We start from the raw sequence: 14,892 nt of genomic DNA on the forward strand, positions 1-14,892 counted from the left end.
CTCAGCAAGGAAGAAGCCACTGCTCCAAAACAACCATAAAAAGCCAGGCTACAGTTTAAAAGTGCACATGGGGACAAATATCTTGAAATGTCCTGTGGTCTGATGAAACAAAAATGTAACTGTTTGGCCATAATGACCATCATTATGTTTGGAGGAAAAAGCATGAAAGAACTGTGAAGCATGGGGGTGGCAGAATCATGTTGGGGTGCTTTGCTGCAGGAGGGACTGGTGCACTTCACAAAATAGATGGTATCATGAGGAAGGAAAATTATGTGGATATATTGAAGCAGCATCTCAAGACACAGCCAAGTTAATATTCAGTCACAAATGGGTCTTCCAAATGGACAATGACCCCACGCATTCCTCTGAAGTTGTAACTAAATGGCTTAAGGACAACAAAGTCAAGGTATTGGAGTGGCCATCACAAAGCCCTGACCTCAATCCAATAGAAAATTTGTGGGCAGAACAGAAAAAGCGTGTGCGAGCATGGAGGCCTACAATCCTGACTCAGTTAAACCAGTTCTGTCTGGAGGAATGGGCCAAATCTTCAGCAACTTATTGTGAGATCGGCTTGTGGAGGGCTACCCAAAACATTTGACCCAAGTTAAACAATCTAAAGGCAATGCTACCAAATACTAACAAAGTGTATGTAAACTTCTGATCCACTGGGAATGTGATGAAATAAATAAAATCTGAAATAAATAATTCTCTACTATTATTTTGACATTTCACATTCTTAAAATAAAGCTGTGACCCTAACTGACCTAAGACAGGGAATGTTTTCTAGGATTACGTGTCAGGAATTGTGAAAACTGAGTTTAAATGTATTTGGCTAAGGTGTATGTAAACTTTTGACTTCAATATATATATATATATATATATATATATATATATATTCAGATTCAGAATTGTTTGGCCAAGGGAAGCTTTTATTTCTATTGACTCATCTTGCTCAATGTTAGAAGTCCTTTTCTATAGTTCCCTCTAGTGGTCTGTAGAGGATAAAACGGTTGGTGCACGTTATTGCAGAGGGAAAATAGCATGTCTCATGAAAATGTACTAACTTACTCTGCCTCTAAAACAATTTTTGGAACGTCACCATATAGGCTAATATTATTTTCAATTACAAACTTTTGTTAAGCATGCTTCATTTTAGTTTCACTAACCTTCTAATTATAATTAAAGACACCTATGTTTCTGAGTTATTAAATGAATAAATGCATAGACCCGTGTTCGCAATACAGCGCCATCTTTGATTTTAACGGAAATAAAAACGAGGCAGCCACGGAACAAATCTGTATACCATAGATCCCCTCTAATTTTTCACAATGTCTAGATTTTTCGTCAACAGAATGTTGTTGGAAATACATTTTTTCAATGTTTTGTATGATCCAACGATCCAAAAACACTTTAAACTGCAGTAGGCCTACAGCCTATTTAAAAGATCCTACATCTATCCCTCACAGCCTTGTTCCAGTTCAAAGATTGGACTGCTGTGACTAAGGTCTATTGTTTGTATGTTGGGTGTCTCTGGACTAATAATGATAATGTCTTCAGTTTCATTACAGAATGTTCCATCCAAAATAGATACGAGTCACTTACGTCAGCAACACTGTGTATAATTTCAGCTTTTCATAGACAACATGTTGGATAAATTGAGTAATTGAGTCTGATCAGATCATGAGTAACAAAACAAAGCGGGCTGTGGTATATGACACACACACTGAACCATAACCTTCATTCATGGCTTAGTGGTGTATGTTTCCTCATTACAAAAGGAACCTGGAATAGACACTAGTTTGGTGGTAAATAAAGGACATGATTCCTCCCTTGTGGCTTATTGAAGTTATATGACTTCAAGGAATTTCCCCTCAAAAGACTGCAATGGGAAAAGGGAGATACAAAGGTTTTTGTATAGTGATAAACACACCGGAACAAAAGTCCCTCACGTTGATGCACCAACATCACATAGGCCTATGCTACCTCTATGACTTAAAGATGAAGTAAAGGCTTAGCACTTTTGTGCAAATTAGGGATGTGCAAAACGAACAATTTTCATAGTCGACTAGATGGTTGGTTGGTTGTTTGAACAACTAGACGTGTTGGGATAATAATGTATAATTAGGCTCTGTTGTGTTCACGTAACCCCGATCAGAATCGTATCAGAGAAACAGATGCTGAGTGCAGCAATTCAATATGGTAAATAACAGATATTCAACAGAAGTAAAGGCTAAAAAACTATAAAATGTTATTACACAAAACAATAAAAGTAAGAGATGTATGAAATCAAAAAGGCTCTGCAAAACTGCTTATGCACATCCTGAACGCAGAATGACGTGCTTCAATGTGACCAAAGCATATGGGAGTCTCAGGGTGATCCTTGCTGCACATTCAAAAGTGCAAAACTGCAAAAAGTACCTTTTTTACTGCAACTATTTATTCAAGCAGTGTCAGACAGAATCAGGAAAACACTGTAAGGGATTAGTTCACCCAAACATTTAAATCCTCTCATCATCATACAACCTCTCACTCTCAAGCCATCCTAGATATGTTTGACTTTCTTTCTTCAGCAGTACACAAATACAGATTTTTTGAAGAATATCTCTGCTCTGTAGGTCCTCACAATGCAAGTGAATGGTGACCAGAACTCAGAAGAGCCAAAAAGGACATAAAGGCAGCATAGAAGTAATCTATAAGACTCCAGTGGTTAAATCCATGTATTCAGAAACTATTTGATAGTTGTGTGTGAGATACAGATTAATAATATCCTTTTTTACTATACATTTCAACTTTTGACCAGTCTCAACCAGTAAATGGCTAAATGTGAAAATGTAAGTCATTTCCACACCAAAATGTGAAAGTGTTAATGTGACTTAAATATTGATCTGTTTCTCACCCACATCTATCATATCACTTCAGAAGACATGGATTTAACCACTGGAGTCTTATAGATTACCTTCATGCTGCCTTTATGTCCTTTTTGGACCTTCTGAGTTCTAGTCACCATTCACTTGCATTGTGAGGACCTACAGAGCTGAAATATTCTTCTAAAAATAATTTTGTGTTTTGCAGAAGAAAGAAAGTCATACACATCTGGGATAGCATGAGGTGAGTAAATAATGAGAGAATAAAAATGTTTGGGTGAACTATCCTTTTAAGGAGAGGTGAATAGAATTGAACACAATAATTTTTATTCTATAGTGACTAACCCATTTAAATGGTTAAGTATATTAATTAGATAGCTAATTAAATATTCACAACTTTTACTTTTTTGTTGAAATTTTATAAATATATATTTTTTTCACTTTTAATTAACCAGGCAAGTCAATTAATATCAAAAGTCTTATTTACAATAAGAATCTGGCTGGCAGGAAAAACAACCACCTGAACACAGAAAGCATACATACAATACAAAAAAACATACCACGACACAAAATGAGATAATAAAAAAACACTTACTTAAAATGTACTTATAGGCAAAACTATATTAAACATTTACATGAATTATCTAAAATCTCAAACAGCTGAAACCAATACAGGTATTGACATTCAGTCATTTCTACAAAATATTCCAATCATTAGGAGCAGCAAAATTAAAAGCAAAATGGCCATAAACAGTTTTTCTTCTGGAGACATTCAGAAGGATTCAATTAGGTTTATAACTTTATTAATCTCCACAGGGCAATTAAAAATAGGGCTACAGCTGTGCTTTAGAGGAAACGGAATATTAAAAGTATATACAAAATTCAATGAAGAATAAGAATAATAAATAAGTGATATTTACATTATACAATTTATATGGTTATATATATGGTTTGTAGGGATAAATTCTATGTAGATGCCGCCCTAGTGGTAAGAGCTCAAACTGAAAGTGTAGGGGATGTGTATCATCTCCCATAATGATATGAGCCATTTTTATCACCTGCTGCTCATAGGACAATTGGATGATCTGGTTGAATATATTGCAAAGTGAGCTGTAATGTAACTTGAAGATAATCTGGTGTCGAACCTAACAAGAAACAGTTCATTTAAACAAGGAGAGGTGGTGGTGTAGTGGTCTAATGCACATAACTGGTAAACTGGAAATCAGAAGGTTGGTGGTTCGATCCCCACAGCCACCACCATTGTGTCCTTGAGCAAGGCACTTAACTCCAGTTTGCTCTAGGGGGATTGTCCCTGTAATGAGTGCACTGTAAGTCGCTTTGGATAAAAGCGTCTGCTAAATGCATAAATGTAAATGTAACAAGGTTCTGTAAATAATATATACCAGTGGAGTTCTCAGCTAGTGTGTAGTGAAGGCCTAGTTAAAATAGAATATAAGTCACAACAATGAGTTCTATAAGGACATTGAAAATAAATCTAATAGCAGCAGGAGGTAAAACATCTAGATGTTCAAGAACACCTTTGTTTGCATGTCTATACTACGACTCCAAATCCAATAAGGGGGGAATACGTATAAACATCTAGTCTGGACAAGATGTTTATACGTACGTATATATTACTAAGCCTTCACCTTTGCCTGTAAATTTAAGATGAGTAGAAAAAGACAGTGAGCTGTCAAGCCAGATCCCAAGATAGGAGGTAACAGTCTCAAGTTTTATACCAGTAGTAATATTGCACATTAATTATTCCTTCCAAACCACATTGCTTTTGTTTTTGAGCTATTCAAATCAAAGAAAGCATGCTGAATGCTTTGAAAACTTTCTTGGAGAGAACATAAAACTATACCGTATGAGGAAAATCCAGCTATGCTCTGCAGGATTTTTCATACTCAAATTTAAATGCTCTGTTCACACATTCAGTATTCATTTAATAAAAATGGTCTAATTTTACAGATAACCCCTTACATTTTAAGAAATTATATATAATTATATTAATAATTAAATAATAATTAATAATTCAAGCAAAAAGTCAATTTCTTTTCCATTAGATGGCACCATGTACTAGAAGAAACACATTTTCCTCCATCATCTTCCATTACATTATACTGATCTGAAATGTAGGTGGTGCTCTAACACATTTTAGCACTCACCCATAGACAAGTCTATATTTTGTTTTGGCTGATGATTTGTTTCTCATACTTTTTCTACTGAACTTCCTGTTTTGTTCAAAATTGCTTTTGACAAAAAAAATTATTATTCACCCAAGCAAGCTCACAAACATTTAAACAATTTCTTTAACTCATTTTAAAATGATTTGATATAAAGTTTGAGGCTATTTGGGCTATTTTGAATGTACAGGTGATATCAAACCATGTGTGTCAATGCATAAATAACATAAAATCAATACTTTTCATGTGTGCCCTTCACAAACACATGGGTCACTACATTTATTAAGAGCAATAATTGTATAATATATTGGAATGCGTGCATAAAATATATTGGTTGAGTGCATGTAATGTAATGGAATTGTATAAATGCAATATTTGGTCTCTTTGGATTAGGATTAGTATGAAATGTATGCTGTTTAAATCCATAATGTATTTGAGGCTCCAAACGAATGGGGGGAAGAAAAGTCCTTAGATTGCATCACATTGATATACTGCTATAAATCCACAGCTGAACCCTGCAAGAGAAACGGACTTCCAAATCCAATTATTCTTCGGCATTCCTGTTAGTTCCTCCCTCGTTGCTCCAGATTAAGCCGTACTCAATAGCCAGATCTAAGCCGCGCTGGGCTGTTGTGTGGACAGAGGTCTGTTTGGGGTCATCTCCTTTAGCCAATACAGAAAGGATCTCCATTACTTCACCCTCAATAAACTTTTGCAGTCCTGACCATCTCCAATTGAGAAAGTGTGGTGCATTATTATGCACACTATCCAGAAACGAAGACCCCGTACAATTGTGCAGCTTAAGACCTACACCGTCCCAACTTTTTCAGAATTGGGGTTGTACATTGTGAATAAAAGTACCAATTTCTTTCCATAAGAGCAAAATCTGTACATTATTCCAAACATTTGGCTGCTAGTGAACTTTTATTGAATATATATGAGGGTGAGTAAATCATGACTGAATTTGTATTTTTGGATAACCTATATCCCTATAACTTTGTTTCTATGATAATATGTATGCTGTTGATTTAACACGTTAATTCAGTGCAATTCATTTTATTAAAAATAACGTGTAAAAAAAATAAATTTTGATTTTAAATTGCAATTAATCGCAATGCCCCCGGACCGTAATAAGGAAGATTCCTGAGAAATGGAAGCTTGTAGTACCACCTGTTTACTCCAGAGGGCAGTAATTTCAGTTGTATGGCAATGCACAGTTTATACAGTGAAGAAAACAACCATCCAGCCGGCAGCAACAAAACAAACCTGCGTTATGTTCTTGCGTTCAAAAACTTGATGGAATGCAAATTCGAACTAAGGGATCTCAAGATGTGTTCTAAGTATTAAACTATATTTACCTTGACACAGTGACCTAAACATTTTATGTTTATGATGCAACGCACCCGAGACGCTACAAAAGCATATCTGACGCAGGTGTAAATTGACAGGTCCTTAAACGAGCCCTCATAAATCTCGAACTGATTGACAAATTCACTTGTGAAATGGATTGCTGTGAACTGTATGTCAATGATTGGCTTATGATCAATAATATGGTAGTAAACAATATATTGTATTCTAAAGCCGCTTTTTGTATTGTCTTATCAATGATTAACTCTTCTGCCACAAGAATGTAATGCATTTGAATTATCAGAATATTTTTTATTATATATACATGTACATGTTGTTTTGCGTATTTGGCAAGTTCCACCATTTGAGGGTCTGGCTTCTCAATATCATAGCTGTTGGTGCAGATGACCAGTGTGGATCCACAGATTTATCCTCAGACTGCAAAGATTCAGTAAGAACAAGAACTTTCATTTGTATCTCAAAGCATTGCTCAATAGTTTGGAAAAGTACACCAATTACAAGTGGTAAATGGTACCTTTGCCAACTCAAACATGGCCTGAAGCATTTTCCTGTCCTCCACTCCTTTCACATCTGCGTCTAGCGTGAGGTAGGCAAGACCCTCTATGGCCGAGCGGTTTGATGTTGGTGGCAGAGCTTCATTGCAAAGCCACCTGGGAGAAAAAGACACAATATACCAGTTCTGATGGCCACCTGCAAATGCACCTTGGCATTTAAATATCGTTCAATGCCTCTAATGAGGTCTGGTTTAGATATGCACACACATGCAAAAATTGCTTCTGCTGCAGCTGCAAAATGAAATGGGTCACCATTAGAGTAGATATTGCTACCTATACTGCATGTGAATAGCATTAAGTGTGGAAAGGACTAGAACGTTCTGAGTGGATTTTAATGCATTTCTAGCTACTATGCTTCCGGATTGTCCAAATATGTGTGTCTATTTGATTGTACATCTTTTACACCAGTTTCAAATTTCTGAGCAAATCTCAAAACATACTTCCTGCACTGCTTGGCGAGTATGAGCATTGAACCTTTGGCAAACTGCTTCATGCTGAAATCGGTGCCTCCAGCAAAGCCAAGTTTGCACAACCCCTACAAAACACAAATACAGTTTTAATACTAGATGAGAAAATACAGAAATCTGCACAAACTAAACAGTTCCTGATGTTTTAAAGGGATAGTGCTATCACCTACAAAAGGTTATTCATTATTTACTCACCCTGATTTCCTCGTTGTTACAAACATGTATGAATTTGTTTCCTCCGAGGAACACATAATTAGATTAACCTTAGTCCCCATTCACATTCATTGCATCTTTTTTTCATAAATGAAAGTGAATGGTCACGGAGACTGTCAGTCCCTAACATCTCCTTTTGCGTTCCACCGAAGAAAGTCATATGGTTTTGGAACAGCATGAGGGTGAGTAAATAATGACAGAATTTTCATTGTTGAGTGAACTGTTGCTTTAAAATGTAGTGGTTTCGAATACTCACCACCAGTGCTCGCACACGTATTCGGTCGCTTTTCTTGTACAGGTCTTTGAGCAAAGCTACGCCATTGGCTGTGATGAACGATGCTCTCTTTGCTTTACCGGCAGCGTGAATGAGCGCTGCTACTGCCACCTGCTGGTGAGGGGTGTTTTCAGAGGCCCAAAGGGAGATGACCGCTTCCATGATACCGCTCAGCTCCAGGGTTCGATTCCCCACATCACTGGGAGCCTGCAGCAGGACTGACATGGTCTGTATCGCACATAGTTTACTCTCCATGCCAGAGCTGCCAAAGTTGATGCCTGCATACAGTGTAAATGGAGGGTGAAAAGAAGCCCAAACCAGACAAATTTTAACTTTATGCCACCATGCAAAAAACATTGATGGGGTGAATCTCACAAAGAGATGTCCAGATCATAATACACTCCAAAAGTGTTGTCTGTGAGCGGCGGCCCATCTCTGAACTCAGAAATAGTTCCTGCCACTTCTAGATTCTTTTTGAGTCATACAAAGAAAGAAAAACGTAAATTATAAATGTTAATCAAGATGTGGCGTTAACAGAAATGCAAGTAGCTCACTCATCAAATTCATTTTAATTTGCAGAGGTATTATGCTTATTTTTCTTTTAATAAAAGTTGACCGTAGGAATGTCATATTTCTGTATTTAACTGGTTCCAAATCGGCTACATTTGGTACATTCTTACATTCTTGTTTCTTGCAGGTTCCTTGTTTTCTGCAATTGCAGTTGTTTTAAATAAAAAATAATAATCCACTTTACACGATTTCTTTGGAAGTGCGCCGGATGTGGCTTTATAAGGTGAGCTTTTGTTTTTATAATCAGACACACAAAACATAAATTTATATCCATATATAGATTTATCTGCAAATATATTGGTTATCAGTGTGGTAAGATAGTCTTAGCTGTGGCTAGGCAGGCAGCAAGAAAAAGTAAAAGACAACGAAAGCAAGACAAACATAGGGGGAAAGTTAAGGCCCAGGATATTGTACCATGTCTCCCTGGACCTGAGTCAGATTTTATTGAGAATCAATAAAATCTGACTCAGGTCCAGGAGACATGGTACATTATCCTGGGCCTTAACTTTCCCTATGTTTGTCTTGCTTGCTGTCTTTACTTCTAATCTTCCCCAGACCCAAACAAATCCACATGAGCATTAGGTAAGGGTTGTAGCCCTTTAGTTTGAGATCGAGTTACTACTGCACACGTTTTAGGTGTTGCATTGACCAGATCAATTAAAGAAGGAAAATCATCACCTAACACCACATCATATGACAGATTGTCAATTACTCCCACCCTCAGCAAAAATGCCTGTCCATCAATAACCATGGATACATCAGCAGTTGGATAGATCTTTTCTTCCCCATGTACACAACCTAAACATACTGTATCCCCATAGTTTAACATTTCACAGTTCAGTAAATGCGATTTTACCAAGGTTTTGCGTACTCCCGTATCTACAAGTGCTTGAGCAGGCTGACCATTGACAATTACTGATACAATATGTCTATTTTTGTCAGTGGATTTCACCAGTTCATTAGACCACTCCTCTCGAGGAACAAAACACATGTTCGTTACCTTGGGTTTTCTTAATGGGCAAAGAGATGCCTTATGCCCAGACTGCTGGCAGTAAAAACAGATCAGAGGCCCCTTAGCAAAAGTAGAAGTTTTCCCCACTACTCCCACAGTCTGATCACTGTGCTCCTCAGATTTACCCTTACCCACAGTACCTTTGTAAGTCCGTTCGTGGTTCTCGATGTGCGGCCATATACCTCTCTGCCAATCTCGCAGCTTCCTCTCCAGTCTGAGGTTGATTTTCTTTAACCCAAGTCCTCACATCTGGACGAAGAACCCTCAAATACTGCTCAAGAATGATAGTCTCTCCTATCTGATCCTTAACCTTGACTTCAGGTCGCATCCACCTCTTGTACAACCCTTTAATTCGATTATAGGTCTCTCTGACATTCTCACCAGATGGCACTGTGAGACTCCTGAAGCGCTGGCGATAAGTCTCCTCCGTTACATTGTACTTAGCTAATACTGCAGCCTTGATGTCCTCGTAGAAACCGGAGCGTTGTTCATCCATCCCAGCATACGCTTCCAAGGCCTTGCCTGTCAGCAGAGTGACAACTCGAGCCGCCCATTCATCCGTTAGCCATCCCCACGTTCTTGCAATACGTTCAAAACGAATAAAAAAACTCTCCACATCTTCCCCCTCAATGAATTCAGGAATTCGTGGTTCATGATAACGTCTATAAGGTACTGCTGGTAATTGACTTATAGCTTGTATGCTATCAACAACAGGGTGAGTTTGAGGTGAATGCATCATACCTCTTAATGGTGGTGGATGAAATGTTCTTGGTGTAGGTAAGGGGTGGTGAGTATTTTGGCTGACTTGCTCTTCAAACCCCCATTCACTTCTAGGTTTCTGAAAAATGGTGGATTTCAAATCCTGCAGTTCATCAAACAGAACTTTCTCATTTCTTTGTTGTTGTCTCATGAAATCTCTCATTTCTGTCAAAAATTCCTGACCCATAACAACATTGTCTTCACCTTTACCATCTCGAGGAGTACTAGTTGCCCCAGTCTTGGGTCTTACCACCAGATCAGTCTCTTCTCGGATCTTGCCTGCTTGGTGAAACATGCTTGCAATGGCTTCCTCCTGTGCATCAGCCCCCAGCTCTAAATCACCAAACTGAGCTTCCTCTGTATCCTCTTCTCCCTCTGAGAACAAAATAGGATGTGCTCTGGTAGTCCGTTGAGGACCAACATGCCCTTTAGCAGTCATCTTACTACCAGTTTTCCTCTTCTACTGCCAGTTCCCATAGAGACGTCATCATCCCACTTCTGACACCATATGTGGTAAGATAGTCTTAGCTGTGGCTAGGCAGGCAGCAAGAAAAAGTAAAAACTCTATAGTCTCTCAAAGGTGATTTAATTTTCTTGTCAGGGCATGCTCCAAACAGTGTAACAGGGTTCCATCCACCAAAATTCCAATACAGGGGAAAAAAAAAAAACATAACAAAATAATATTTACATAAAAAACATCAAAAACGTTGGCTACTAGCCCAACAGTCACCCTTCATTCTCCTTTTTTTTTCCTTTTTGTCCAAACAATTAGACTCTTTATAGTTGAGGCTCCTCCCCTCAAATTCAAACATACCAATGGCAAGGCTGTCTTAAATACAATCTACAGAACTTATTTATAATATCATATATAATATCAACATTCAAACATGAATATTAGCATCCTCGTTATCAAGCTCTATTTTCATCATGAAAACCAACGAGAATCTTAAAAAACATGCATTCAATGTAATACAATTCAACATTTTCAATACTTAAACTCCTCCTCCTTTGGGAAGGTATAAATCAGGCTTCCTGTTGGCGAGCCCCTCCTATTAGGAAGTTCCAGGAAGAAGGTAAGACAAAGATTCACCATTAACAAACAGCTCATTTATATAATTTACATTCACCTTTTCTCATTTACAGGCACAGAAGGCTAAGCCCGACAAACATGAGTCGCAATGAAATGTGCACCTTTCACTCGAGACATGTGTGAGACAAAACAGTGAATAAAATCATCTTGAACACAAAACCCATTGTTTGGTTCTTTGAATTGAAAGTTACATACCTCCCTTTATCACAATCAGCCTCCAAATATACTGAATTACTGGTTATGGTATCAGCCAAAATTTCCATATTGGTGCATCCCTACTTGCAATTTTATGTTTCAACAACAGATGTCAATAGAGAGCCCAGAATTCTATGGTGTACCTCTATGTGAATTAACTATTAGTCAGTCAGAACAGGTCAAAATTACCTTGGTCAATAACCCACAGGGTGAGCGAGTTGTCTGGGTTTTTCAATGATTTTCGTGGCACCTGTTTGACCAGCAGGTTGACAGCACTGTCACGTCCGGTTCCAGACACACTTGTTGCAGGTAGCATGTCAATGAGTTGTCGTAACATGGAATGAAGCTCACGGGAGGGTTCTGCAACCCATAAAAACAAACAAATGTTTCTCAAAATTGCAAGCATGTCTTTTGTTTTATATGTATGACTCCTTGAGACAGTCAAAGGAGAAATTCTGATAATATATATCTACTGGTCTTTTGCATATATTATTACAGTTTTTTAAAGACTCTTTATGAAGGTTTGGAGATTGGAAAATATATTAGGCTAGCTAGAAAATAGTAAAAAAATATTTCACAGATCACTGGAATACTCAGTTCTGATTGGTCTGCATGTGACAAAGAAAACCTAAACTCCACAGTCTCTTTCTTCTCATACAATACACTAATTTAAACTCAAATCAATATTTCATGTCCATTATTTATGTATTATTTGGTAAGTTCTCATGTGATAAGCAGGATAATGATCAGTCAGCCAGCCAGTCATTATCACCAAATAAACCTCAGGGTAGATTATCCCTTAAGTAAACACTCCTTTTATATTTACTCTTCAAATTGACATAACCCTTTTGTCCTAGACAATAAAGTAGAACAGAAATTCCCTGCTGGAAAGTATTTCTGGTCTTGTCATAGGCCTTAATTAGATCGCTCTCTCACCTGGCAGTATAGCCTTGTCTTTTCCTCGGATCTCTTTCTTCATGCCCTCTGTGAGAGCCTCAAACATCACCTGGAGCAGATGACACGCAGACAGAGACACGGTAGATGCAGCTGAACATGACGCCACACAACCGGTCCATGCCAAGCTCATTCACAATGGCCATGGACTATGCACATAAAAAGTACAAATAAGCGAATTAAATAGTCTTTTGAGAGAGATGATAGATGGTAAAAACCTTAGTTCGGCTTAATTCAATGACTTTTGGCAAGATTACAAAATGCTCACTGAAATGATGTTTAATATGCACAAGCTGACCATTGTGGAATCAGAAACTCGGCAGAAAGCTCTGCAGATTTCTGCAGAATTTCAATCTCCCATACGTAATGAGTTCATTTTAGCTACCAATAAGTGTTCAGTAACCTCAGCTCCATTTAACGCACTTTATTCATCCTATTTAACACATTAGATTCCACATGGGCCTAATCACAGGTGATCAAAGTAATAAGTGCTCTAAACTACTCATACAGCTAAACTTGTCATTGTATGAGAGGTCTTGAGCTAGAGTCTGAAGATTCATTGACAGCTTGATGTTGACAAGAAGTTCATCACCCTTGATTGGTGTCTGGTACACAGGCCAACCAGAGTTCTGAGAGCCGAGAGAACCAGTTCCTCCTCCTGAGACTCCAGGAGCTTCTAAAGGAGTTTGACTCCATCTTTCCTAAAGATCTGCTCGGCACCAGCATCCTCCCGTGAGAGCACGACCAGATTCTAGGCAGCCTGAGTGAAGCACAACAAAGAAAGAGTCTCAGATACAACATCTAAAAGTGCACCGTTCTAGAAAGGGATAGTTCACCCAAAAATTAATATTCCCTCACCATTTTCTCACACTCATGCCATCTCATTAGCTCTGTTCGTCCATACAATGCAAGTAAATAGTGACCAAAACTAAAGCACTATAAAGCACATAAAGGCAGCATAAAAGTAATCCATAAAACTCCAGTGGTTTAATCCATGTCCTCTGATACGATCCAATAAAATTTGGGTGTGAACAGACCTAAATATAACTCCATTACACTTCCTAGTGCATGACGCAAGCGCAAAGCGCTAGATAGCTCTAGGAAAAGTAACCGAGCTTGAAATCATAATCACCAAAGAGACTGATGATGTCAAGATTTATAGTGAAAAAGGAGTTATATTTTGGTGTATTTCCACTTAAAACTGTTTGGATTTAAAGACATGGATTAAGCCACTGGAGTGTAAACCACCTTTATGTGCTTTTCAAAGCATTAAGGTTTTGGTCACCATTCACTGGCATTAAATGGACCTACTGGGCTGAGAAATTCTTCTAAAAATCTTAATTTGTGTTCTGTAGAAGAAAGAAAGCCATACACATCTGGGATGGCGTGAGGATGAGTAAATGATGAACGAATTTTCATTTTTAGCCGAACTATTCCTTTAAAGACTTTCAGGGCTGTCTTACCCACCTTCTGTGGTCTAAAGTCTGTGCCGAGCTATCCAAAAGGAGTTTGAACATTTGTTGAACTCGTGAGTCTGTGGTGGAGAACTGCCTGTATACTACAAATACATGTAAACAAATTAATGTAAAAGTAAACATTCAAAACATCAATTCACACAGGGCGATTGTGACACAAACAATAAAAAAACTTTGACATTCTGATGAAAATGCTTGCATGTGCAAAAGTTGCCATCACTGAAATGCATTTGCTAAAGAAACACACTGTATGGTTTACAATGTTTGCAATATAATATACAGGCATTGTAACAGTAGATGTCTCTACTAATATAACAGAATGCTGATCAGATCTCACATTTCTCTGCGTCTTTGTTGTCGCTTTTCAGATAAACTCTTCAGCAAAGCGACCCAGTTTTTCGATGCATACTGAACACTGGTTTAACTGATCTATAAAACGCTTTAAATGTATCCAGGGCTTCGTATGTGTAGTAGTTTGTTGACTGTCTGTCACTTGACACTGTCATCTGGACTGTTCTGCTCTGTGCGCTTCCTGTTGTGGTGAGCAGTGATGACGCAGAGGAATCTTACTGGGCGAACGTTGCGTAATTAATATTCATGAACTTAGCCTTCGCCACTTTTGGATTCGAAGCTTTTGTTCACGGGCGTCTTTGACCATACAAGTCCAGCAAGAGCCAGCTTTTCGCTTGTCTTGGTAGGGACCAAATATTTAGGATTCCGTTGAAAAGATATGGGAAATTAACATGAACATAAGAATAATTGTATTCTTATTTTTCTGAGAATATTTTCAATTTGTTTTATTGTGGCCTTGGCTTTTGTAGTATTAACTTATATATATATATATATATATATATATATACACATGTATACATAGATACATATATATAGATATAATAAACAAAATACACAAT

The 14,892-nt window shown here is 37.8% G+C and overlaps 1 protein-coding gene across 2 annotated transcripts; it reads right to left on the minus strand.

The window, feature by feature from the left end:
- Positions 1-6,694: 6,694 nt before the first annotated feature.
- Positions 6,695-14,504, minus strand: LOC127640703 (protein unc-45 homolog A-like). 2 transcript variants are annotated; one of them, XM_052123401.1, is made up of 9 exons: positions 14,319-14,504; positions 13,974-14,064; positions 13,099-13,266; positions 12,489-12,655; positions 11,742-11,912; positions 7,909-8,204; positions 7,413-7,507; positions 6,933-7,068; positions 6,695-6,835 (listed from the first exon to the last, which is right to left on the minus strand). In XM_052123401.1, exons 4-9 carry the CDS (start codon positions 12,637-12,639, stop codon positions 6,713-6,715), a joined length of 972 nt encoding a protein of 323 aa, XP_051979361.1. In that variant the 5' UTR covers positions 12,640-12,655; positions 13,099-13,266; positions 13,974-14,064; positions 14,319-14,504; the 3' UTR covers positions 6,695-6,712. The 2 variants fall into 2 exon arrangements, with proteins under 2 accessions (XP_051979361.1, XP_051979360.1); XM_052123400.1 differs by lacking the exons at positions 6,695-6,835; positions 6,933-7,068; positions 7,413-7,507; ... (3 more) ...; positions 13,974-14,064; positions 14,319-14,504 and adding an exon at positions 9,378-11,316 and having other exon boundaries at positions 11,742-11,848.
- Between the last annotated feature and the right edge of the window lie 388 nt (positions 14,505-14,892).

This window comes from Xyrauchen texanus, chromosome 49 (genome assembly GCF_025860055.1).
Source record: "Xyrauchen texanus isolate HMW12.3.18 chromosome 49, RBS_HiC_50CHRs, whole genome shotgun sequence".
NCBI lineage: Eukaryota > Metazoa > Chordata > Actinopteri > Cypriniformes > Catostomidae > Xyrauchen > Xyrauchen texanus.

Bases quoted from the DNA above. Each gene is read 5' to 3' on its own strand.
- LOC127640703 (XM_052123400.1), bottom strand. From the start codon at position 10,706: ATGACTGCTAAAGGGCATGTTGGTCCTCAACGGACTACCAGAGCACAT.